The 26,725-nt window shown below is 51.0% G+C and overlaps 1 protein-coding gene across 2 annotated transcripts; it reads right to left on the reverse strand.

The window, feature by feature from the left end:
* On the reverse strand, nt 1-26,469 carry A4GALT (alpha 1,4-galactosyltransferase (P blood group)). 2 transcript variants are annotated; one of them, XM_036865457.1, is made up of 3 exons: nt 26,348-26,469; nt 4,042-4,183; nt 3-2,626 (listed from the first exon to the last, which is right to left on the reverse strand). In XM_036865457.1, exon 3 carries the CDS (start codon nt 2,581-2,583, stop codon nt 1,519-1,521), a length of 1,065 nt encoding a protein of 354 aa, XP_036721352.1. In that variant the 5' UTR covers nt 2,584-2,626; nt 4,042-4,183; nt 26,348-26,469; the 3' UTR covers nt 3-1,518. The 2 variants fall into 2 exon arrangements, with proteins under 2 accessions (XP_036721353.1, XP_036721352.1); XM_036865458.1 differs by lacking the exon at nt 4,042-4,183 and having other exon boundaries at nt 1-2,626; nt 26,348-26,458.
* Between the last annotated feature and the right edge of the window lie 256 nt (nt 26,470-26,725).

Below are 26,725 nucleotides of genomic sequence, written 5' to 3' on the forward strand. Positions count from 1 at the left end.
GTGTCCCCTGTGTTGGCAGGCGGATTCTTAACCACTGCGCCACCAAGGGCAGTCCTGCCCGAGACCTTCTGCTGGCAGAATCCAGAGGCCTCTAAACACCTCCCCCTCGGCTGCCACAGAGCAGCCTGCTGAGGCCCAGAGTTTCTGACAGCATCGCCCATCCTAGCTTCCTACAGGGAGGGCTTCTCCAGCCTGGCGGAACGCCCAGCTCACAGGCAGCTTCCGTCCTCAACACAAACCAGCTGGGGCCTCACCCTGCAAGGAGCAGATTTTCCTCTGCCCATCCCTGGGGCTGCCGGCACGGTACTTCTGTCTCTCCTAGGTTCTCTGCCAGACAGCCAGGGTGAGGCAGGAGAGATCCCACAGGCCTCACACCACCCCCCCTGGGCCTCCTCTAAGCTTGGAGGTACACGCCCCCAGTCTGGTGGTGGGCTCCGTATTTGGCTCAGTTTAGAACAGATTCAGGCTCATTATGGGGTGGGGGCGGGCATGGGGCCTGACTGAGGCTGTCTGTGAGCCTTGAAAAGGGAGGTGGGAAGCAGGCTTCTCCCATTCCCCACCGCAGTCGCTCTCCGGCACCGGGGCCGTGAGCCTGCCCAGCGGCCAGGCCCCCGGGCCCCCCTGACCTAGGCAGGCTGCGTGACCTCACCGTCCCCACCACCACCACCGCCAGCCCCAGCTGCCTCCTCAGCTGCAGGGTGAGGCCAACAGTGAGAATGAATGTATATCATCAAGCAAAAAGCACTAAATATTGTATTTATTATTCTCACTTTTATTGTGTTTGTTGTGGGTAGGGTAAGGGGTGTTTCCTTTAAAATGCTTTTCCTGAGCCACAAGAACTCTAGGGCCCCTGCCCGTGAGTGGGCAGCTGGCACGTGTCACTCCTGCAACATTTCTGGAAAGAAGGATGAGGTGGGCAGGCAGGCCCTCCCCCAAAGAGCTCCCCAGGCCAGCTCTGCCGGCCTCGGCCCCCCTGAAAAAGAAACCCAAACCCCAAAAGCACCCCACCCCTTGGGCTCACGAAGCTGGGTGTGCTTTCTGGCTACCCCACAAGCGGCCTCCTCTCCCTCCTTCCTACCCCCTTTCCTTGGGCGTCTCCGTGCCCCCCTCGTGGGCACTTGAGCCCCAGCCTGCCTGCTTCCCGCGCTGCCCTGGAAGACGCTTTCGTACTTGCCAGGCTTGCCTGTTGTCTACAAGAGCCCGGATGCTTACCCGGTGCACTCCAGCTGATTCTGGCTGGGCACCCTTCCCCCACCACTGGTCGCCTCTGCCCTGTGACAGTGCACTGGCCTAGGGGGTAGGGGCGACCAGGCCCACCAGCCTCCCGCTAGCTTGAAGGGAGCAGGTCCCGGGGCCCACAGCACGCCTTCCGGTAGCAGCTCTTGGGCCGACAGTTCCCCGCCCTCCCCGCTGCCTCTGCCCCAGATCCCGGGCTGCAGCAGCTCAGGTCTCCCCAGGAAGGTGGCCGATCCCTTTCCTTCAGGACGCCGGGGGCACGGAGGGAGCCAGCCAGGCCCCTCACAAGTAAAGCTTCATGGCCTTGTGCGTCGTGGGGCAGTAGCGGGCGTGGAGCTGGGCCAGCAGTGCCCTGGACGTGGCCTTGAAGCGCGTGCCCTGGCTCTTCTTGTTCCACACGTGGACAGCGTAGGTGGCGTTGAGCAGCCGGGACAGCTCCTCGGGGCTGACGTCTTCGAAGTACTTCTTCCAGTTCTGCCAGGGGATGGGGTAGAAGGCCTCGTAGGGCAGGGTGGTGACGCCGCGGCAGGCGTGGCTCTCGCCCAGGCTGCGGATGGAGCACCACTTCTTGAAGACCCGCGTGAGCAGCTGCGGGCCCTGGTGGCCCCAGATCCAGCCGTTGTAGTGGGCCACGAAGTCGCGCATGCACAGCGCCATGAACTCGTGGTGGCGCTCGAAGGCCAGGAAGGCGCCGTTGAGGACATAGCGGGACTGGGTGCCCAGCGTGTTGGTCAGGTTCCCCAGGCTCTTGAGGACGATGAAGTCCGTGTCCAGGTAGATGCCTCCGAACTTCCACATGAGTGCAATCCTGGAGGCATCGGAGAGCACGGGCAGCACGTAGGGCTCCCACCGCCGCTGCAGGGCCGCGTACCAGGCTGCCAGGGGCGTGTCCCGAAACAGCTCCTGCAGGTCCAGCGGGAGCATCTGGACGTTGGGGAAGCAGCCCAGAAGCGAGAGGCCCAGGTGCCGGGGCAGGGAGGCGTTCCCGCCGGGCAGCCCCTTCATCAGGACCGCCACCCGGGACTCAGGCTGGGCCCTGGCTGCTGACTCCACTGAGCACATGAACAGGAAGTTGGGGTCCGTCCGGTCGGAGGTCTCCAGGAAGAAGATGTTGCCGGGAGGTGGGGTGCCGGAGGGCGGCGTGTGGGGGACCAAGCGCGGGCAGGGTATGTCAGCAGGCAGGTTAGAGAACTGCCCTTGGCCCCCGGGCTCTCCCACAATGTGCCAGTAGACCATGACGGAGACCAAAAACGTGAACTTGAAGCCGATGATGAACAGGGTGCAGACCCGCTGCCTCGGGGCACCCCGGAGCAGCCGCAGCAGGCAGTCGGGGGGCCTGGACGTCATCTCCCCAGGTGATATCAGGAGCCTCCAGCAGAAACTGGCTGGTCTGTAAGAGACGAGCACCGCATTCGGGCAGGCTGCTGGCATCCCTGACCCAAGAAAGACACTTCCTACAAACACCAGCCACAGCCGACGCCGGCTTCCAGAGCCCACGGGCCTGCCGGGTGGTCAGAGCCCCGTCTCCGTCCTCATCTGTAAAATGGGGACAGCGGGCCATGGGCTGAGACCTGAGCAGGGTCCCTTTCACTCTGTGACATACCTGTGAGCTCCCCAAGGGCTGGGCCAGCACCACCTACGACGTGCGGCCAACGTGGGCCCAGGGCAGGGTCTGGCCTCTCTGCCTGGCAAGGCCTGTCCCCTTTGAACCACCAGGCTGGCAGCCTATGATCTGAGACCCAATGCATGCACCCCTCGGTCCCATTCAGTTCCACCAGCCGGGCCTGGAGCTGGTCCAAGAGGAAGAACTGCCAGCAGCCACAGGGACTTTTAGCAGGAGGCCTGGGGCTCTGGGGGGCCCGGGTGCTGGCAGCCAAGCTCGCTCCGGAGCAGGACGGGCGGACTCTATGCACGTGGGCATGCTGGCCGGGTCCCGAAGCCCTTGGTCAAGACATGACGGGGTCTCCTGGGCCCCTGGCTTCCCCAGCCCCTGCCTGGAGGGAAAGCGACAGGGAGGTTGTGCTATATATAGTCTGTGACTTGACTAGTACTATTGCCCTTGGACTCTCATTCTCTCCTGATGCCCAGGCTGCTGCTGGCCAGCAGCAGGAACATTCTTGGGTGCCTTGCAGGAGGTTGGGAGGAACAAGAGAGGCCTGCGGTGGGACTGTGTGAATGCCTGGGACATGAGGGGCCCCAGGTCTGCCTGAACCAGCAGCAAGACGGTAATACTGGAGCAAGGGTTATATTCATTCATTCAGTGAATACTGACTGTCCTCCACGCACATGTCAGGCAACCTTCTCAGCATTTCACACATATTAACTCATTAAACACTCGCAGCCACCCTGTGGTGAGGAAACTGAGGCACGGAAGTCCGGTAACTCATGCAGATTCCTCTGGCCAGCAAGTGGCAGGGCGGGGTTTGAACCCAGGCCACCTGGCTCCAAAGTCTGTGTTCTCTCCACTGCGCCATCCTGCCTGGCACACAGAGCTTGCAACCATGAATGTGCCTGGCACTTGGGGACTTGGTACACACTGACCAGGACAGTGCTCACTATTAAGAGAGTCCTGGCCACCATTTACTGTAACCCCAGGGGACAGCTGCATAGTTTCCCCTTTAAGGCCAGGAAGCCTGGGTGCAAAGCGGTGGGGGACTGGGTGTAGCCTGGGGGCCAAGGGGGGCCGGAGTCAACCCCTCCCAGGACAGAGGGGCCTTGTGGCCTGAGGGTGGTGCCAGGAGCCCGTGACTTGCTCCCCAAGGCTGAGGCAGGGAACCGTGACCACGTCATGGGCTGGAAACTGACCAGCCTGGCCGGCCCATGGTGGCGAGGTGGGGATCCAGGCAGCCTGGCAGGGCTCCTGGAGACACGCCCTGGCTCAGCAGCCAACCTCCTCTGCCAACAAGAACTCGGTCCTTCCACACGCTCTCCATGCCCGCAAATCCATCTGCAAAAGATGGCGAGAGACAGAGTGAGGCCGGGCAGGCTGGGCCTGCGGCTCCTTTGTTCAGTGATTCCTCCAATCTCTGGGCCCCTCGGCCCCTTAGGGAACATGCTTGTGAGAAGAGAAGAGTTAGGCGCAGCCCTGCCCTGGAGGAGCGCTCAGCCTAAGGGGAGACCATTTGGAGAGAGACAAGGACAGTAAACTAGATGATGGCTGAATGGAGCAAAGGGGCCAGCAGAGCGGGAGAAGGTGGCTTCCTGGGGGAGGTGACACTTGATGAGAAGGGAATTAGCCAGATGGGCCTCCATGAGCGCCGTGGGGGCCTGCACACCTCTCTCCCCAGGACCCGGCTCAGTGCCTGGGACACAGTAGCCACACCGGAAACGGACTCGCTGTCTGATTCACTCACTCAGCAGCCAGAGGACCGCTTTAAAAACACAAGTCCAGCCAGGTTGCTTCTCTGCTCAGACCCTGAGTGATGGGGGAGGCCCAGTCCACGAGGGGCTGCGTGTCCCCATACCCTGACCTCACACACCCCCTTCTCTCCCCATCACCGCCTGGCCTCCTTGCTCTTTCTCAAACCCATCCCCCCACGCTGCTGTCCCAGGGCCTCCGCACCTGCCGTTCCCTCTGCTTGGAACGCTCTTCCTGCAGGTGTTCACACGGCTCATTCCTTCACCTCCCTTTGGTCTTCACTCAAGAATCACCTTCCCACGGGCCCTCCCCAGCCCCTCCAAGACTCCAACTCCCCCACCACTTCATAGCCTCCCCCTTTAGTTTATTCTCCCTAGTACTTATGCTAACATACTATACGTTTTTGTACTTGTTTGTTTGGGTTATTTATTTGGAACATAACCCTATGAGGACAGGTATTTTTTGTGTGTTTGGTGTGTTTGGTTTAGCCTCCAGAATAGTGCCTAGGTCTTGGTATGTAGTAAATAAATATTGAGTGAGTGAGTGTCTCAGCGTGTGGACCAAGTGAGTGAATGAAGGAGCAAACCAATGAGTGAGCGGATCTACGAGTGATCAGTGAATTAATGAATGAACAGATGAATGAGTTAGCGAATCAGCGAGTCATGAAATGAGCCAGTGAGCATGTGAGTGAGGAAACTGCGGGTCACAGGGAGGGTGAGCTGCCTGGGATCCCCCAGCCAGGGTCGTGAGTGGCAGAGCCATGATGTAAACCGAGAACCTTGTGTTCCCCTGGCCCTGGTTTTCCCCTGCAGGGAGAGAGGCTATTTCGGTCCTGAGTATTTTTAATCCACAATGAACCACACAGACAGGCAGATGGAGCGAGGCCGTGGTTGCCTGGGGGCCCGCAGCGCTGGAGTGACCTGGCACTGCCGCGGTGTGTGGGGAGTAGGAGTCCGTCAGGGAGGCGGGAGCCCTGGCCGGCCGTGGTTGAGGGGGACAGACATCAGTAGCACCGTATTTGGTGCTGGAGCCCAAGACCCGGGAATAGAAACTGTGTACGGGGCTAAGTTGGCCGCAGCCCAATACCCGTGTGACCTCAGGCCCAAAGCATCCTCCCGGTCCCCTAGATGGGCCTCCCAGCTGCAGCCCAAGTCCCGGCCTTTGTCAGTCGAGCCTGGCATGTTCCTGCCACCTCCTGTCTCCCTGCCCACCACTTCTAGCCCTGCACTGGGGAGATATTCCCAGTTAGCACAGAACTGTGGTCACGTCTCTGCTCTAAGTCCTTCTGTGGCTCCCTGTCATCAAGATCCCCTGTGATCCATCTCAGGTTGGAAGTAAGGGCGTGGCTGGTGGAGACAGAGGGCTAAAGGTCTGACCAGAGAGAGCCCTGTTGACCTGGCCCTCGGCACCAGCTCTGTGGACCCCACTTTGGGAGCACTGGCCTCGGGGGCCAGGCTCAGGCGCCTAGAAAAGGCTCCCGTACTGGGCACTCATCACCCCTTCATGGCCTGCACCCACCTCTGCCCCACAGCAGGGGCGCTCCACCCCTGACCCTCGCTGGGCTCCTGTGTCCAGCCCAGGGCAGGAGAAAAGGGTTATAAGCCACGTGTAGCTGGGGTTCCCAGGGGAGATGGGGTGGCTGTCTGCTGGTTTTGCTTGCCCAGCATCCAGTCCCACTTCTTTTTTTTAAGTTTTTTTTTTTTTTTTGATGTGGACCATTTTTAAAGTCTTTACTGAATTTGTTACAATATTGCTTCTGTTTTATGTTTTGGTTTTTTGGCCGGGAGGCATGTGGGATCTTAGCTCCCCGACCAGGGATCGAACCCGCACTCCCTGCATTGGAAGGCAAAGTCTTAACCACTGGACCGCCTCATTCCCACTTCTGATAACAGCACCCCAATTTCCTTTGGGGAACCACCCCTGCCCCACAGATTCCACTCCCAACTCTGGGGTGGCCCCGTGATTCAGGTCTGGCTACTGCCAGTGTCGTGTTCCTCCAGCCACAGTGACTGGCCCCACCCTCTACCTTCAGAGCTTAGAAGGTGCCATGGATGCTGGTCACCTGCTCACCGGGAGAGGACATGCACAGGACCAAGCGAACACAAGACAGAAGCCCTCTGGCACTTACCGGGTTTAGGAGCCACGAACTATCCCAAACTAGAGACAACCTGCCCAACCTCTCATGCTAGAGGGGGTGAAATTGAGGCTCAGATATGCTCAAACCCACACAGAATCGCAGCCGAGGCAGGACCAGAACTCAGCTCTCACACCAGCACACATGCGACTAGATATCAGGGTTGTGAATTCTCCATTGTTTCCCTCCCACGGGCCCTGGGGGCTGGGAACCAGCTCTGGATGTGGCCTCAGGGGATGCAGGCAACTGCCAGTCCTCTTCTTCTGGGACAGGTCACTTGATGCCAGGGGCCTCAGTTTCCTCACCCGTGGAAGGGGAGCGCAGTGACTGCCCTAGGTACTGCGTGCATTTCTACCTGCACTTGGACCTTGCTGGCTCTGCTGTTGGTTGCGGGGCGGGGTGCGGTTTGGAAACCAAAGCCTGTGGGCAGATATGCATAGGAAGGGCAGAGGAGGCACTGCCAGAGGGTCTTTCTCTTCCTGGAGACCCACAGGACTGAGGAGATAGCAGCTGATGGGACCCTGTCCTCTGAAATGCAGGGTGAACCACAACCTGAGAGGAAAGGAGAGCCTCAAAGCAAATGATCACAACTTCTGAAGATTTCTCCAATCAGTCAATCAATCAGCAATCAATCAATGCCCTAACCCCACTCCGTCTCTTCCTCTCTTCCTGCTTTCTGTCCCTGGTCTCTCTCTTCCTCTCCCTGCTGCCCCTCCAGGTCTGTCTGTCTGTCTGTCCGTCTCTCCCTCCATCTCTCTCCCTCTCAGCCAACCCTGGGATGCCTTTTTTTGGTCCCTGATCCCACGACACCACATCGGGGGCAGGGTCGCAATGGAAAGACACAGAGAGAGACAGGGGCCAGAGACCAGGTTGACAGGACTGAAAGGACCTGGAGGGCAGCTGCTTCTCCCCTCGCCCCAAATAAGCTGCTCCCCGAGGGAGGGACACGAAGGCCCCAGCTGGCACCTGTGCCCCATGCCAAGCAGAAGAAACCAGGATTAATTACGTACTGGGAGGTTTGGGGCTGGGGACCCAGGGGGGATGCAGTGGGTGACAGAGAAGACAGGGGAGTCTGCTGCATCCTTCTGCTTGATGAGGAAGCATCTCATGGGGTCAGGAGGCCCTGGCCCGGCTTTAGCTGGGGTCAGTGTGTTTCTCAGTTCAGCCTGACCACCAGTGAGGGGTGCAGCTATTATTCCAGCTAATCCCAGCCCCCGCTCCCCTGTTTAACTTTCAGAAAATTTAGGTGACTTGTCCAAGGGGCCATAGCTAGTGGCACTGGGGCTGGAGCCAGCTTCCAGGTCTGCCCAACCCTGCTGAATTTGCTGTGTGACCTTAGGCAAATCACTTCCCCTTTCTGGAGAACAAAGCTAACCAAACATTCTAACTGTGGGGACACAGGGCATGTGCTGATCAACTTCCTTGATAAGTTAACATTTTGATAACCCGAGGCTATACACTGAGGTATCCAGGGGAAGGTCACCAGGCCAGGAAATGGAGCCTAGAATTCAAACCCAGGTCCCTCCTGACAGCTTCTGTTCTGCCACTAATTGGCTATGTGACCTTGGGCCTGTGCCTGCCCCATATCCTTTTCATCCACAAAACTGAGTGGGGTGGGCTCTTCGGTCTTAGAACTCAGACGCTCCTGGGTGTGAAAAATCAATACTTAGAGCTTCCAAACCCTACTTGAAAGGTCTGCTGTCCTGTCTACCCCCGCTCTTTCAGGGCATAAATAAATGATTTCTGCTCAAGAATTAACAGTGACAGTTACTAGACGTCAGTGATCCTTGTAAAAGTGGCTGTTTTCAGAGCAGAGGTTATAAAATGTTCCCCCTCCAAAGCCTGTAAGGTATTCCAAAGCCAGAAATCAAGCAGGCAATGGCTTGCTCTTTGGGGGATATTACAAACAGAAAAATTAGAGAGGCGGAGACCTCTTTTTCCAATAGGAATAAGGCAGATTCTTAGTTCTGAATCTTTCCTCTTCTACTGATGTCAGACAGAGCAACAGGGCAAAGAAAAAATAAAACACAAGCTACAGCATTAGGGAAATCAGGAGCAGGAAAACCCCCTAAACTCCAAGTTACATGTAAGTGTGGCACAAAGCACCTGAGGCCAGCAGATACAGCAGTGAGCGGGGGGCGGGGGGAGGGAAAGAATGGGGTGCAGGGGGCGCCCAGTAGTGCAAGATTGCAGAAATCACCACTTCTAAAAGGAAGATGGGAACTTCCCTGGTGGCCCAGTGGCTAAGAATCCGAGCTCCCAATGCAGGGGGTCCGGGTTCGATCCCTGGTCAGGGAACTAGATCCCACATGTCTCAGGCTAAGGATCCCGTGTGCTGCAACTAAGACCCGGCTCAGCCAAATAAGTAGATAAATAAATAAATAAACAAAAGGGAGATTAATAAGACAGGAGCTGGGGGCTTAATGAACCAGGGGGGTTCAAGATTGGAGGCAGTGGCCTCATTTTTTAAAATAATGGCAGTTTTATTTTATTTTTTTATTTTATTATTTTTTTTGGCCATACCATGCTGCATGTGGCATCTTAGTTCCCAGATCAGGGATCAAACCCGTGCCCCCTGCAGTGGAAGTACAGAGTCTTAACCACTGGACCGCCAGGGAAGTTCCCGGCAGTAGCCTCTTGAATCGGGTTGGGTTCTGAGAGGCAACGGAAGAGTGGATGCAGACAAAGGCCATATTTTAAAGGAACAATCCATTCATGTAAAAACAGAGGAGGGGGCTTCCCTGGTGGCGCAGTGGTTGAGAATCTGCCTGCCAGTGCAGGGGACACGGGTTCGAGCCCTGGTCTGGGAGGATCCCACATGCCGCGGAGCAACTAAGCCCGTGAGCCACAACTACTGAGCCTGCGCGTCTGGAGCCTGTGCTCCGCAACGAGAGGCTGCGATAGTGAGAGGCCCGCGCACCGCGATGAGTGGCCCCCGCTCACTGCAACTATAGAAAGCCCTCGCATAGAAACGAAGACCCAACACAGCCAAAAATAAATAAATAAATAAATTTATATATATATAAAAAAAAACAGAGGAGGGAGTCTTTCAGCAGAGAAATCTAGAGAACAATCCTGGCCTCTCTCCCAATTTCCACCAAAACCTCCTGTTAGTTGCTGGTCCAGGAAAATTCAACTAATTCAAATAGAGAGAAAAAAAAATTGTTAAAGGCATAAACACAACATCCATACAAATATGCTACGTGAGTGAAGAGGGAAAGGAACACTGATGTTCCCTCATGTATAAAGAAGATTCACTATAAAAATATTGCCACAAAACAAAAATTCTAATCCAAAATTGCAGCATGAATTTAAAACAGTCAAAATAAAAACCTTGAGAAAGAGTAATTCCAGCTTGAAGAAAGACCAGAAAGCAGAAATATAAGAACTGGAGAAGAAATGGACAGAAAGAGTGATGGCAAGATATGAGGATGGGGACTTCCCTGGTGGCGCAGTGGTTGAGAATCCGCCTGCCAATGCAGGGGACACGGGTTCAAGCCCTGGTCCTGGAAGATCCCACATGCCACGGAGCAACTAAGCCCATGCACCACAATTACTGAGCCCTCGTGCCCCAACTACTGAAGCTCACGTGCCTACAGCCCACGCTCCACAACAAGAGAAGCCACCTCAACGAGAAGCCCACGCACTGCAACGAAGAGTAGCCCCCGCTCGCCGCAGCTAGAGAAAGCCTGCGCACAGCAACGAAGACCCAACGCAGCCCAAAAAAATAAATAAGCAAATAAAAATTTAAAAAAAGATATGAGGATGATAGGTGAGAACTGATAGACATGCTACATAAATAGTTGCATGTGTGCAGCAAATTCAAGTTTTGCTTTTTTGGAATGTCCTAGAATTTCTTTTCCTTTTAATATTTTCTACCCACAGTTGGTTGAATCTGTGAATGTGGAACCCACAGATACGGAGGGCTGAGGGTACAGCCAAGCTGTTCTTTAATACAAAGGTTAGAGGGACTTCCCTGGTGGCGCAGTGGTTAAGACTCCACACTCCCAATGCAGGGGGGCCGGGTTCCATCCCTGGTCAGGGGACTAGATCCCACATGCATGCCTCAACTAAGGGTTCGCATGCCACAACTAAGGAGCCAGTGAGCCGCAACTAAGGAACCCACCTGCTGCAACTAAGACCCGGCGCAACCAACAGCCACTATGGAGAACAGTATGGATGTTCCTTAAAAAACTAAAAATAGAACTACCATATGACCTAGCAATCCCACTACTGGGCGTATACCCTGAGAAAACCATAATTCAAAAAGAGTCATATACCACAATGTTCATTGCAGCACTATTTACAATAGCCAGGACATGGAAGCAACCTAAGTGTCCATCGACAGATGAATGGATAAAGATGTGGCACGTATATACAATGGAATATTACTCAGCCATAAAAAGAAACAAAATTGAGTTATTTGTAGTGAGGTGGATGGACCTAGAGTCTGTCATACAGAGTGAAGTAAGTCAGAAAGAGAAAAACAAATACCATATGCTAACACATATATATGGAATCTAAAAAAAAAATGGTTCTGAAGAACCTAGGGGCAGGACAGGAATAAAGACACAGACGTAGAGAATGGACTTCAGGACACGGGGAGGGAGAAGGGTAAGCTAGGATGAAGTAAGGGAGTAACATTGAAATATATACACTACCAAAGGCAAAAAAAATAGCTAGTGGGAAGCAGCTGCATAGCACAGGGAGATCAGCTTGGTGCTTTGTGACCACCTAGAGGGGTGGGATAAAAAGGGTGGAAGGGAGACGCAAGAGGGAGGGAATACGGGGATATATGTATGCATATAGCTGATTCACTTTGTTATACAGCAGAAACTAACAGAACATTGTAAAGCAATTATACTCCAATAAAGATGTTAAACAAATAGTAAAATAAAATAAAGGTTACACACTAATAGTTTCAAAATATAAGGACTTAGGCAATAATGTATTATGAGGAAAACTGAGGAATAAGCACAGCCAACCAAATGGTGATTGGAATAACTTTAGTAACAGGACTGAATATATTTAACTTCAGCTCCCCGCTCCCCCACCCGCCTCCAAAAAAGAGATGGTAGGAATAAGGATGACATAATGGAATGACAATGTTATCTAGTCAGGCCATGTAAAAATGATACAACTAAAAAAGTTGGTAGGGCAGGCAGAAAGAAGGTAGAAAGTAGAACAAGCTCAGTGGTTGCCCTATCTTTAACTGCTAGGGGTAAAAGCTAAAGTAGTAGAAGTTTAAGCATATTTAAAGTACAAAGGTGATAGTAAGAAGGATAATACTACCCAATTTTATTGCATCTAATAAGATACATCATTATGTCATATAACACTAAGAAATTAAAATGCTGCCAACTAAGCAATGTTACTTTGCTTTCTTATTATGTAGAATTTTTCTTTTGCAAGAATGTTTTAGTCAGATTTTTTAGCGTTTATTTTTTTCTTTTTTGGCTGCACCGCACAGCATGTGGGATCCTAGTTCCCCGACCAGGGATCAAACCCTCACCCCCTGCATCCCTGCATTGGAAGGGCAGAGTCTTAACCACTGGACCACCAGGGAAGTCCCTTAGTCAGATTTTTAAATCACCTATCACACCTGTGCACACATAAGAAGGAAAATAAGTGAAATAAGTTTAGTAGGGTGTTCCTGACACTTCACCACACGTAAAACCTGAATCTTCTGAATGACTTCAACTCAGTGTCACTGATGTCTGTGTTTTCCTACATGGTACCATCAAGTCCAGTTTACACAATGGACTTGAGCATCTGAGGATTTTGGTAGCTGTGGGGGTCCTAGAACCAATTCCCTGCTTGGATACCAAGGGACAACCATATATTAATCTTTGGCTCACACTTACCATCAAGTGTGGGTGACACAGCACCTCTTAAAAGAGTGCTTCACTCTTGTCTCCAGAATTTTCTTCTGAGCTGTGGACACCTCTTCAGGTTGTCATGTCACTGCATGTGCAGGAAGTGGCAACTATCATGAACACCACCTGACTGAGAGCTTCCAGAGGCACTGGGATGGAAACAATATATGCCTTACTCACTCAATACAGTATCAGCTGAAACACGGTAGTGACAAGAGAAAGGAGAGGATGAAGAAACAAGTTAAATTTAATGTTGTTCATAGAAGACAAATAATAGATACTATCTAAAGAAAGAAGGAACTAAGAGTTTTTTTTTTTTCATTTATTTATCTTTTGGCTGCATCGGGTCTTAGTTGCGGCATGTGGGATCTTTTGTTGCGGCAGGCAGGCTCTTTGCAACACGCGGGCTTCTCTCTAGTTGTGGCACGTGGGCTCCAGAGCATGTGAGCTCCGTAGTTGTGGCACGTGGGCTCCAGAGCATGTGAGCTCCGTAGTTGTGGCACGTGGGCTCTCTAGTTGTGGTGTGCAGGCTCAGTAGTTGTGGTGCACGGGCTTAGTTGCCCCGCGGCATGTGGGATCCCTGACCATGGATTGAACCCACGTCCCCTTCATTGGAAGGCGGATTCTTAACCACTGGACCACCAGGGAAGTCCCTAAGAGTATTGTATAAAGGATAAATATAAATGTAGCCACTAGAACAAAAATACAAGCTTTCCTAAATATCAGACTATTTTTATAAAATTTTTTAAATTAATTAATTAATTTATTTTTGGCTGTGTTGGGTCTTCGTTGCTGTGCGCGGGCTTTCTCTAGTTGCGGCGAGCGGGGGCTATTCTTCGTTGCGGTGAGCGGGCTTCTCATTGCAGTAGCTTCTCTCATTGTGGAGCACGGGCTCTAGGCGCGTGGGCTTCAGTAGTTGCTGCACATGGGCTCAGTAGTTGTGGCTCACGGGCTGTAGAGCGCAGGCTCAGTAGTTGTGGCACACGAGCTTAGTTGCTCCGCGGCATGTGGGATCTTCCCGGACCAGGGATCGAACCCGTGTCCCCTGCGTTGGCAGGCGGATTCTCAACCACTGCACCACCGGGGAAGCCCAGACTATTTTTTTTTTAAATCAAAGAAAACAGACCACACAGTCAAAGAATAAAGAATATAGCCCTCCCACATGCACAAAGACACATACATACATATGCACACAGCACGAGAGAAAAGATAACAGACATCGGTCATATCAATAAATATAAATAGATTTAACTCACTTATCTTTACAAAGAAAAAGATTTTTAGTTTAGATCTCAAGCAAAACCAAACTCTATCCTGTACTTGACAGACAAACATCAAAAAACGTGATTTAGAAGGTTAAAAGTAAAAGAATGAGCAAAGGTTTAAAGACACATACAAACAAAAACAAAGCTGGGGCCATAATCTTAGTATCTGACAATGGGAGTTAAAGCCAAACATCACCAATGAGACAAAGAAGGGTCATTTATAATGCTAAGTGGTATAATTCACAATGCACCAAAAACACTGCAGCAATTTTCAGGAAGAAGAAACTACAGGGATATCAGAATAACTAGATTGAAACACACTAATAACAGACTTTAATTCACCTCTCTCAGCCCAAGAAACACAAATAAGAATTCAGAAGACCTACAAAATAATCAGAAGGTACTACTCTGTATCAAACTCTCAATTCACTTTCTTTTCAAGAGCTGATGGAACATTTGTGAAAATTGAAAACCTCAGCAACACCCGTAAACATAAAAAATACAGACATTTTATAATCACAAGGCAGTATGACTAGAAATTAATTTAAAAGTCAGGAAATTAAAAAAAAAACCCTCTCTTGGACAATTCTTGAGTCAAAAGGGAAAATACAAACTGAACTTATAGGATTTCTAGAAAACAACCATAATCAAAATATCATGAATCTGAATCTATACGATACAGCTGCAGAAATAATCAAAAGAATATTTACAGGGCTTCCCTGGTGGCGCAGTGGTTGAGAATCTGCCTGCCAATGCAGGGGACACGGGTTCGAGCCTTGGTCTGGGAAGATCCCACATGCCGCGGAGCAACTAGGCCCGTGAGCCACAGCTACTGAGCTAGGGCGTCTGGAGCCTGTGCTCCGCAACACGACAGGCCGCGATAGTGAGAGGCCCGTGCACCACAATGAAGAGTGGTCCCCGTTTGCCCCAACTAGAGAAAGCCCTCACACAGAAACGAAGACCCAACACAGCCAAAAATAAATAAATAAATTAATTAATTAAAAAAAAAAAAGAATATTTACAGCCTCCAATACATGTGACAAGTAAAACAGGACAGTTTAAAAGAAAGAAAGAAAGCACCAGGCTAAAAATGTTAGAAAAAGAACCACAAAATAAACAGAAAGAATAAGGAAAGAAAGATTACAGTAGAAAAAGTTAGGAAGCAGATAAGCAGTAGGACTAAGAAATAGGGCCAAAAACTGGCTCTTTGGAAAAAATTCAATAAAATATATAAATCACCATTAACCTAATTAAGGAAAACAGAAAGTGAAGGGGATGAGGAGAGAGCACCCAATGCAAACCAAGACATGCCAAATGGGAAAATAACCAAAGAAGCAGAGGAAAACTTTTTTTTAAATCATAAGATAGTACTTTGCAAATAAAATTTAAAACTGGAAAAAAATAATTTCTAGACAAATGTAATAAATCAAGCCTGTTCCTGGAACAGACAGGCCAACTTTCACATAAGAAACAGAATTATACAAGATCATTAAGAAACAAAAGCAACAGGGCAAGACATTTTTAGAGAGGAATTTTACAAACTTAAATAACAGAAAATTCCAATGCTTTTATAAGTGTTAAATAGCAAAATATATGAAAGAACACTTAAAAAAAGTTTTTAAGTATAACATAGACACCAAAACCTCACAAAGATTGCACAAGATACCCTACTGACCGATATTGCTTATGAATATTATTGTAAAAATCCTAAGACAAGCAAATAGAATTCAGCAGCACATCAAAAGAACGAAACATCAAAACCAAGTGCGGGGGCTTCCCTGGTGGTGCAGTGGTTAAGAATCCACCTGCCAGCGCAGGGAACATGGGTTCGAGCCCTGGTCTGGGAAGATCCCACATTCCGTGGAGCAACTAAGCCTGTGCGCCACAACTACTGAGCCTGCGCTCTAGAGCCCGCAAGCCACTGCTACTGAGCCCACGTGCTGCAACTACCAAAGCCCATGTGCCTAGAGCCCGTGCTCTGAAACAAGAGAAGCCACTGCAATGAGAAGCCCCCACACTACAACGAAGAGTAGCCCACGCTTGCCGCAACTAGAGAAAGCCAGTGCACAGCAACGAAGACCCAACACAGCCAAAAATAAATAAAATAAATAAATTTATAAAAACAAAACCAAACCAAGTGGGGTTTATTCTTGGAATGCAAGGGTGGTTCAATATTAGGATATCATTAATATTATTCATCCTATTCCATAGATCTAGGGAGAAAAAACATACTGTCATCCCCAGAAATGCTAAAAAAATTTGATAAGATTTCCAACACTCTTTCTGGATAAATTAGGAATCAATGGATACTTCCTTAACAAAATTATATATATCACCATCAAAGCCAAGAGCCAGCTTCATAGGGAAGTATGAGTACTCAGCTTCACACATGAGGGAACTCCTGCTGAAGACAGGAGAAAAACAAAGGTGCCGGGCTTCCCTGGTGGCGCAGTGGTTGAGAATCTGCCTGCCAATACAGGGGACACGGGTTCGAGCCCTGGTCTGGGAGGATCCCACATGCCGCGGAGCAACTGGGCCCGTGAGCCACAACTACTGAGCCTGCGCGTCTGGAGCCTGTGCTCCACAACAAGAGAGGCCGCGACAGTGAGAGGCCCGCGCACCGTGATGAAGAGTGGCCCCCGCTCGCCGCAACTGGAGAAAGCCCTCGCACAGCAACGAAGACCCAGCACAGCCAAAAATAAATAAATAAAATTAAAAAAAAAACAAAAAACAAAAAAAAACAAAGGTGCCCAGCACCTCACGGGCACTGGAGGTTTTCATCAAAGCAATTTGACAAGAGAAAGAAATTAGAGCTATAAAAACTGAATAGGAAAAAAAACAAAAAACAAACCTGAAAAGAAAAAGTTGAAACAGTTATTATTTTCATATGATACTGCTGTATACCTGGAAAAGTCAAGAGAAACTATTGAAAAACTACTACTAATAAAAGAATACTGTAAGGTGGTAGGAGACACACACACACACACACACAAGCAGACAGAAGCAGAAGATACAATGAAAGAAAAGATTCCCACCTACAGCCACCACAATACTTAGGGTTAAACTTAACAAAAGATGTTCAAAATTTACGTGAGCAAAATTTTAAAGCTGCTGACAACACAAAATAAAGTTGAACAAGTGGAAAGTTGCACTATGTTTTTGGATAGAAGATTCAGCTTCATAAAAATGTCGATTTTCTCTAAGCCAATTTATAAATTGCACGCGATTCTGGAATTCAACAAATTGATTCTAAAGTTCATCTAGAAAAATAAACAAGCAAGACCTACAGGAAAACTCTGAGGAGGAGGAACACATGAGGAAGGACTGGCCTTTTAGGAGAGATATTAAAACACAGAGTACCAATAATTAAAACAACCTAGTCTTAGCATATGAACAGACAGGGCAATGAAACAAAAGAAATCACAGAACTATTGGATTGGCCAAAAAGTTCGTTCAGATTTTCCATAAGATGTTACAGAAAACCCCGAGTGAAATTTTGGCCGTCCCAATAATATGGTACTTGCATATCCAGTAAAGGCAGTGTTTCCAAACAGTAAAGCAAAAATGGATCTCTTAATACAGGTGTTGGGCAAGCAGAGAAGCCACTAGGGAAGAAGAACCAGATGAATTCATACCTCAGAATGTGCCCTAGGATAAACCCCAAATACAAAATAATAAATGTTTCGAGGGGCTTCCCTGGTGGCACAGTGGTTGAGAATCTGCCTGCCAATGTAGGGGACACGGGTTCGAGCCCTGGTCTGGGAAGATCCCACATGCCGCGGAGCAACTAGGCCCGTGAGCCACAACTACTGAGCCTGCGCGTCTGGAGCCTGTGCTCCGCAACAAGAGAGGCCGCGATAGTGAGAGGCCCGCGTGCAGCAACGAAGACCCAACACAGCCAAAAATAAACAAAATTTAAAAAACAAAATTACACATACACATACCCTTTCGCCACGCCATCCCAGTCTGTGAATTTATCCTACAGATAAGTGATATTTGTATTGGTCACAGGTTTGTTTGCAACTGCAAATGCTTAGAAACAACCCAAGGTCTTTCTTGAAGGGACTGATTATATACTCAGTGACACCAATACCATGAAAAACAATGTCTGCTCCCAGAGGGCAGGGACCAAGGCCACTTCTACTCATTAGTCTGGTCCCACATGGCCAGCACAGACCCTAGCACATAATAGGTGCTTAACACATATTTTTTGAAAGAATGAGTAAATGATCCCTAAACTGCCCAGAAAGCCAGGATCAAATGAGGTAACCAACCTAGGGGAGTGGCATCTGCAAACTGTAAACCATGAGCGGGTGCAGATTACAACTGTTGGAAAGTGTAATTGGTACGTTCTGCCTCTCCATCTGAGGGTACAAAATAAGGTCAGAGGCTGTGTCCCTTAATATTGAAGTACCTGAGTACTCACCTGTCCCAGGAGAGAAAAGGTGACCTTCCCAGCTCAGCATGGCTAGTATACGGGGGAGGGGGAGTAGGGTTTGCCTCAGGTATGCCTGCCTCCAAGTCTCGGACCTCCTCTCTTCCCCGAGGCCATCCCTCCCTCCCGGGGTCACTGCAGCTCTGCAGTGAAGCCTGGGCTGAAGGCCAGGCTGCCTGGGGCCAGCTTCTCATGAGCAGGATGGAGTCACTTTCTGCTCAGTTCCGGGAGCTATAAGTCACCATGAATCTGGACACCCACACATTTGCTCTCAGGGAAACTGGGCTGGGAGGACTGGGGGCTGGGGTGCCACTTTATGCAGAATGGTTAGGGATGGCCTCTCTGAAAAGCTGACATTTGTGCAGAGACCAGAAGGAAGCGAGGCACACGCTGTATGGATATCTGGGGAAAGCGTGTCCAGGGAGGAAAATCAGTGAGTGCAAAGGCCCCGAGGCATGTGTGCCGGAGGTGCTGCCAGAGTAGCAGGGTGGGAGGATGAGGGCACCAGGAGAGGAGGCCAGAAGGACCAGGGGACACTGGGCCATGGGGGGGCCTTGAGGGTCACTGGGAGGACTTGACAGCTGATTGGGAGGGGCTGCCATTGGGAGATTTTGAGGAGGAAAGGGTTATAGTGTGACTCATGTCTTTTTTTTTTTTTTTTTGGCGGCACCCTGCGGCTTGTGGGATCCTAGCTCCCTGACCAGGGATTGAACCCAGGCCCTCAGCAGTGAGAGCGTGGAGTCCTAACCACTGGACCGCCAGGGAATTCCTTAGTGTGACTTATGTCTTAAAGAAATCTTTAAGATCTGGCTGCTTTTTAAGACTAAACCCCAGGGGACATACAGCAACAAGAAAGCAGTTATGGGGCTATTGAGATAATCCAGGGGAGAGGGAGCTGTAGACAGGAAAGGAGGGGGAGAGCTTCTCTGAACAGATTTCCCCCAGGCCTCTCCCTGCCCTGTCAGTGCCGCGGCCACAGCCCAGCTCAGCTCTCCCCGTCTCTCTGTCTCTGTCGGGGGACCCACTACCCCAGCCTCCTCCCTGGCTTCCTGCCTCAGCCCCGAGAAGGTCTACAGACCCCACAATGCTGAGGCCTTGCGGGCACTTCCCCTCAGCGCTGCCCCTCTCCAGGCCCACGACCTCCAGACCAGCCAAGCTGACATCTGCCATTTTGCTCAAACCATCAGGCTCTGGGAATTCCAGGCTTCTGCAACATGCTCTTTCCTCTTCCCAAAATGTCCCTCCAAGCTCCCCTGCCCAGGAACTTCCGGAGCATAAGAGGTAGGAAGTTTGCCACCTGCCAAGAACACGCCGCTTGTCAGGCACCCTACCAAGCACCGCTCGTCCTGTGTTTTCATGTCCACCACAGTGGCCCCTTTTACAAATGACAAAACTAAGGTGCAGAGGAAAGGGGCTACCCGGCTAGTAAAGGTGGGAGGCAGGATTTGCACCCACCCAGGAGTGTCTGCTCCCCAGTCTCAGGCCTTCCTTCCTCGGTCTCTCCTGACCTAGGTGAGTAGAGCCGCCACCTCCAGGAAGCTACCTGGATTTTGGTACAGCTCTCACTGTGGCCCGTGGGCTGGGTCCCCAGTGCTGCACACACCAGCACACAGTAGGAGCTCGTGGCTACCTTCCAAAGGAGCATGTGTGTAAGCAGCACTCACCGCAAACCCTGTGCTTCACCCACAGCCTAGACCACCGGCAGACCTTCAGCGCCCACGGGTACGTCCTCTGGGGAGGGGCCAGGGTGAATTTGGCCTTGGAGTTTACTGGGATCAGAGGAAAGTCGGCAATGAGCCAGAAGCGGCCCACCCTGCCGAAGACTATAAATGACATTAAATTAGGGAGGGCCTGGCGCATAGCAGACGCACCATAAATGCATGATGACTGATTGAGTGGTGAGGGATACAGGAGAGCCATCCTGATACCCTCAATGCCTTTGAAAATGATGGTAAAACCTTGAAAGGAAAACCAACTCCTCTCTATTGCTCAACCTGGGAATTCCAAGTTTCTGAAACATGCTCTTCCCTCTTCCCAAAATGTCCCTCCACCTTCCCCTACCCGGCAACCTCCTAACCCCATCATACGTAAGATGAGGGCCAATTGCCAAGAATCCACCACAATTGCTGTCCCGGTTCTCTTCATACCTTTGGGTACTGCCTCTGTATTTCCACAGCACGCATGCACAGACACTTCGCCGACGGTGGGATCACAGCCGGTGGGGCTCCCAGTCTTTCTAGAGTGTGTGTGTGCGTGTGTGCGTGTGTGTGTGTGTGTGTGTGTGTGTGTGTGTGTGTGTGTGTGTGTGTGCGCGTGCGCACACGCACACATGGTGGAGGTGCGGGGGAGGTCCAGTCACCACCCTGCAGTGACACCTCCTGCTTTGCTCTTTATCTTGAAGACTTGAGGTGAGGGCACATGACATGTCAGCATTTTGGTAATACCCTTTCTAGTCCTTTTCTGACGCCTCCACTCACACAGAGCAGTGTTTACACAGAGCTGTGGACAGGAGACGCACAAAAAGTGATCCTATTACACCCACCGTTTTACACCTTGTTTTATTTTTCACTTAAAAATATGCGGGGCCCCTGTCTTCTAAAACTAGATGGTGGTGGTAGTTACATAACCAGACCCACTTCTTAAAACTCATCGAACTGTACGCATGCAATGGTATGTAAATTCTACCTGAATAAAACTGTTTGGAAATATATGCTATGCCTTCCCATTATGTCAGTAAACACAGCTCCATGCCCTAACGTTCCAGGGCTACATTGTATCTCATCATCTGTATCCCATCTTGACTACTTTGACTACTGGAAATGTGGCTTCTATCTTTTTGCTTTTATAGACAACACTGTGGTGAGTTTCTTAGCACTTACATATTTGAACACATCCTTAATTACTTCTATAGGACTGGTTCCTAGAAATGAGCTGCTTGGGTCAAAGGAAATGTCATTTAAGGTTTTAGATACAGATCATTCACTTGTCTCCGGAAGGGTTTTAAAAAGTCCAAGTTTTCTCCGGTGTCAGGGCGTGCTCGCCTTCCTATCCTCTCACTGCAGGAAGGGATGGGCGTGGCTGAGCTAACATTTATTAAAAGCTCCCGGTCAGGCATGGAGCTATGTGGTTTAATAATAACAAGAGTGTTGGAAATATGTATGGAAATATGTTAATATAAATGTTTCAGACATTACATGAAATTTCTAAAAATCTTATATGTTCTGGTATAATGTTATAAGTAATAATCCTAGTTATTACTTTAAAATGTATATCTCAGAAATAACTAATTTTCTTGTCAACTGCATTATTATGAACTTTCATCAAATCTTTAACAGTGGTCATTTTTAAGTCTTTTGTCATTTACAGACAGTTCTGGGTGTACTCTGATGCTTTTGCAAATATGTTCCTATAAAAGGCTTTCATCTTCAAGAAATTCATGGGAAGACTCTGACAAGTACAGGTTTCTGGTAACTGACTGTACTGCTGAACTGAATGAATAAGCATTTTCAGAACTCTAATGAAAAACTGATGAACTCATAAAAGTGCTAACAAAAGATCAAGATGAAAAAAAAATTAATTACATGGGACTGAGTGAACTGATGAGGATGAGTATAATTTTTGTGACTTTCTGTCTGAATTAAAAAAAAAAAATCCCACAAGGACTCAGAGGCAAAGAATATACAAATCAATTTTCACTGCAAAGTAAAGGAGCTGTTACAGTGGAGGATTATTGGACTGAATGTCAATATTATGACATAGTATGAGTGTGTTTCATGTTTGGTAATTGCAATCATTGTTGCTTTTGTTGTGGTCATCCATGTACAATGCTTGGTGTCAGTCTATTTATCTCTTGTAAAAATAAAATACAGTGTGTGTGTGTGTGTGTGTGAAAAAAAAAATAATAATAATAATAACAAGAGTGTATATTTCCTGAGGGCTTACCATGCACAGCCAATGGTCAAAGCGGTTTTCCTTGAGTAACTCATTTAATCCTCCCAATAGCTGCGTGAGGCAGGTCCTCTTATTATCAACTACAGTTTGAGTTGGAAATGAGGCACAGCTGGGATTCAAACACCCTCTGCCAGGTGAAAGGAGCCAAGTTCACCTGGGACTGCACCACGGCCAGGGGCTCAGATCTCACTGTGGTAAAGAAGAGGCGCTTGAGTCTGAGTCTCAGTTCCCTCATCTGTAAAATGGGGCTGACAGCACAGGATGGCTGAGAGGGTTTAAAAAAGATCAGGTAACAAAGTGTCTGGCACCTAGAGGGGGCTCAGTTCATGGAAGCCTGCCCTCAACTCAGGCGATTGCCTTGGAGGCCCATGGGGAGAAGCAATTGAAGACTTCAGACAACTGGGAGGGGAGGGGTGCCTCTCTGGGCTCTGTATCTGTATCTGGGACAATGGCTTCTGTGCTTTCAAATCAAGCATGCTCACAGAATGTAAAGATGTCTTTTCCCATTTTCTCACGTTCACCCAGCAACTCAGACTTTGCACAGGTGTGACATCCAGAAGGCTGTGTGCTCCTGCTGGACTTGGCTCCTGCTGGGTGAGAGCATGGGCACAGGGGAGACTGTGCAGGCACCCACAAGGAAGGGAAGGGGAAGGGGCCCTCCTAGTCCTGTGGCCAGCCCTGTGGAGCTGGAAGCTCCTGGACTCACTGGGGTCTTTCCAGAGAGAAGAGACAAACAGAGGTAGACAGGGGAGGAAGGGACGCTCACTCACCAAGCACCAGACAGAGTAAGATGGGTACCGCTTCCCGATATCTACTAGAGATGGAGGCTCGGAGAGGAAAGCGATTCTCAAGGGCATGTGGTTAGTGCAGGGAGAGCCTTCTTTGAACCCAGCCCTGCCATTCATCAGCTGACTGACCCTACACAAGGCACTTCCCCTCCCTCTGGAGTTTGTCAGTGGGGGTGATAACACCTGCTACCTCCCAGGGAAGCAGGGAGGACTCAAGGGAATGAGGCGGGCAAACAGCAACAGGGAGCTGGGGACCTCGGGTGCAGAACCCTCTCTCCACTGATGCTTTTTTTACCTCCTTCTCTAGGAAGATCAAAGACGATTCATAAGATGTCCTCCCAGCCCCCTCCCTCACACCTCCTGTCCTCATCAGCTCAGAAGATCCCTCTGGACCAGTTCCAGACCCCTCCCACCTCCTGCATCCTCTGGGACCTCATTCTACCGACCTGCCCCTCCTTCTCCAGGGGCTGCAGCCACTCCCTCTTCTGGCTCTTTCCCATCAGTTTATAAGTGCAACCAAGTCTACCTTACTGAAAAGCACACACACAGATAAAGTAAAATAAAAAGTAAAAACGTGCTGCTCAAATACACACACCATCAGCAGCAAAAATGGAAGCCGAATGATAACCTGGGAGAAGATCTTCGCCGCAGAGACCAGACAAGGCGCAAATATCTCATTGATGAACTCAAACAAACGATTAAGAAACACACAAAGATCCTAGACGTTCATGCTCCTTGACCCAGTAATTTCATTTCCAGGAAATAACAAGAAATGCACACTCATAGCCCAAGCAAGTAGGCAATGGTACACTCCCTTTGGAGAGCCTGCTGGTTCTAGGTATAACCATTCTAGAGGTTCATATACAGTGACTACCAAGTAATTCCCTTTCCAGAAAAAAATCTGGCAATGTATAAATTTATGTATGAACTCAATGTAACATCTAAAAGAGCCAAATATTAAAAAAACCCCAACAAAACCTAAATGTCAAATGAGATCCATTAACTAAATAAGATGCAACAATATCTAAGCACTGAAAAATATAAAAAATAATTTGAGAAAGGTGAGGAATTTAAAATGTTTGTATAAACAAGACACTCAAATATGTACCAATGTGTTTTTTAAAAAGTCTGGCAAAAAGGGCAACTTTTAACAATAGTTATCTCCAAGTGATGTGAATGTGGAATTTTTTCCCTACTTCTTTCAGTTAATTCATTCAAGCAAAATGTAGTGAATGCCTACTATGTGTCAGGCTGGGCACTGGGCTTCGGGCAAGCTTCCTCCCTCCAGGAGCTTCCAATCTGGAGAGAAGGGGTTAGGCAACGAAATGCAGATCAATCAACGGGAGTTGAGGGCACACCTAAGAGGTACCTGGCTGGAAGGAAGTGCATTCCAGAGAGCACTGCCTGAGCACAGGTTGGGTAGCCAGGTCAAAGGTGGAGCCATCCCCTCTACCCACCTGGAGGTGCAGCAGCTGCGGGGTGGGGGAGTTGTGGTGGGGAAGAGCCGTTTTCACACGTCAAGCTTCCCTTTTCTCATCCACCCCTTCTTCTGGTCTTGTTAAAAATGTACCTGGCAGCCACCTTGTCTCACTCTGCCCTGGTACCAACTCAGACCCGAGGGGACCTGCATCCCCTGCTGCCCCGGGTCCTTGAAGATCTGGACCACCACGGCCGCGTGGGTTTGGGAGCTGCTGGCTGGGGCTGATTAGGTAATGTGGTGAGTCACAACTTTATGATGTTCAAAGTAAGTCACCTTGAAAGATTCTGCCAACCCTGCACACACTGGGGACCTGGGACCCTTGCACACACCAGGAGCAAGTCCACTAGCCTAGGCAGCTGTAGGGCTTCGATGGGTACAGGGAAGCAAAACACATTTTACAGAGTTTCCACCTCGGTGTTTGTCCTCTGATATCTATCGCATGACCCTAGCAGACAAGGAGGGACAGGCCCCAGAGGCACTAGAAACATGTTTGGGAGGAAAATGAACAACTGAGAGGGTTCCATCTCGACCCTCCTTTTCTTTTTTTCCCGTTTTTATTTGGGCCTGATCTGGGGACTCCCCTAGGGGATCTGGCTGTGGGCACTGAGGGGACAGTCCCCCCAGCCTGGGCCCTGCTTTGTCACCCGGAGCAGGATGGCTCCTCCTTCATTGGGAGGAGGTAACAAAGGGGAAGTCCTTGGACAGCTGGAGTGGAGGCGGCGGGTGGGGTGGGGGTAGCGCCAGAGCGGGAGCATAGCAGGTGCTCCCGGGTGTTTGTTGAAGGAGGGCACAGATCGATTTCAGAGACCCCAAGGGGCCTCCACAGAGCAGTCAATCACTCAGCATTTGGGGGAGACCAAAAGGGTGTCCTTCTGAGAGAGGGGTGGCTTTTAACCCTCTCAGAGCTAGAGGCTCAGCTGAGTCTGACGAGGAGGAGGGAACTTCTACCCGCAGGTGTCAGATGTGGAAACTGAGACCAGGGGACTCCCCTAGCGCGAAGGGGCGTGGCCTCTGCGACTGCACCTCCGAGCCAGAGCCTCTCCCAAGCACACCACCGCTCCCGCCGGGACTCAGGGTTTCCCATCTGGAGGAGAGGGAGGGAGAGAAGCACTCCCGAAAGAGGGAGTGGTCTAAGGATCCGGATCCTTGAGAGCGAGCGCTTAGGCCCGACTTTTCGCCGCTTCCCGGATCCGACCCAGGCCGTCCCTCCATCTGGAGAGCCCTCTCCCCTTGCCGGCCGTCCAAAGCCTCAGCATCCCTAAAGGCCCGGGGGGACGCCTCGCATCCCCCGCGGTCTCCCTCCAGCCGGCCGCTCCCCACCCCTCTCCCCAGCGGCGCCCCCTCCCGGGCCAGGGGGCGAGCGCAGCGGGCGGTGAGGCCTCCCGGGGCGATTCCGTGCCCCCAGACAGAGCGGCGCGACTCGCCCAAGGACGCAGCGCGGGCCGGCGGAGCCCGCACTCGGACCCGGGCTTCTCGCCCCCGCGGGACCCCGGCCCGGGCGGCGCTGCCCGGAGGGCTCCCGGGGGGGGGGGATGCGCCCTCCCTCCGCGGGCCGGGCTCCTGGCCCAGCCGCCGCGCTCAACTTGGGGCGCAGCTGGGGTGGAGGCGGCGGCCGGGGGACCAGGGCGCCCAGTCGGTGCGCACACAAGGGTCCCTCCGGGACAGGTGGCCCGGGCGGGCGGCGGCCGAGCCCTCCCCACCCCTCCGCAGCCCCTGTCCCTTCCCCTTCCTTCTCGGAGCGCTCCTCCCCACCGGTGCGCGGGGAGCCCCCAGGTCAGCGTCCCGGAGCCCGCCCAGCTGCACCCTCCGCAGAGCCCCTCATACCTCCGGCTCCCGCGGCTCCGGGAGGCGGCCAACTGGGCCCAGCGGGCCGGGCGGGCCGGCAGGAGGTCAGCGAGGCGGTGGGAGGGTAGTGCCCCGAGCCCGGCAGGCGGGAGCACCGCCCCTCAGGCCCGGGGCGTGGTCAGCACCGCCCCGCCCCGCCCCTGAGGGGTCCCGCGCATCTTCCCCGCTCCCGGCGCCCAGGGCTGGACCATCACCAAGCCGCGGGCCAGCAGGTATGGCGCGCTCGCCGTGCCTCCCTGCCGCCTGTTCTATGGGTTTATAATCCCATTTCCCCTATTTAACAGATGAGAAAAACGAGGCTCAGAGCGGTTAAGTAACTCAAGGTCAAGCAACTGGGAAGGGGCAGTATCGGTGTTT

The sequence above is a fragment of the Balaenoptera musculus genome, chromosome 10 (genome assembly GCF_009873245.2).
Source record: "Balaenoptera musculus isolate JJ_BM4_2016_0621 chromosome 10, mBalMus1.pri.v3, whole genome shotgun sequence".
In the NCBI taxonomy this organism is placed as follows: domain Eukaryota; kingdom Metazoa; phylum Chordata; class Mammalia; order Artiodactyla; family Balaenopteridae; genus Balaenoptera; species Balaenoptera musculus.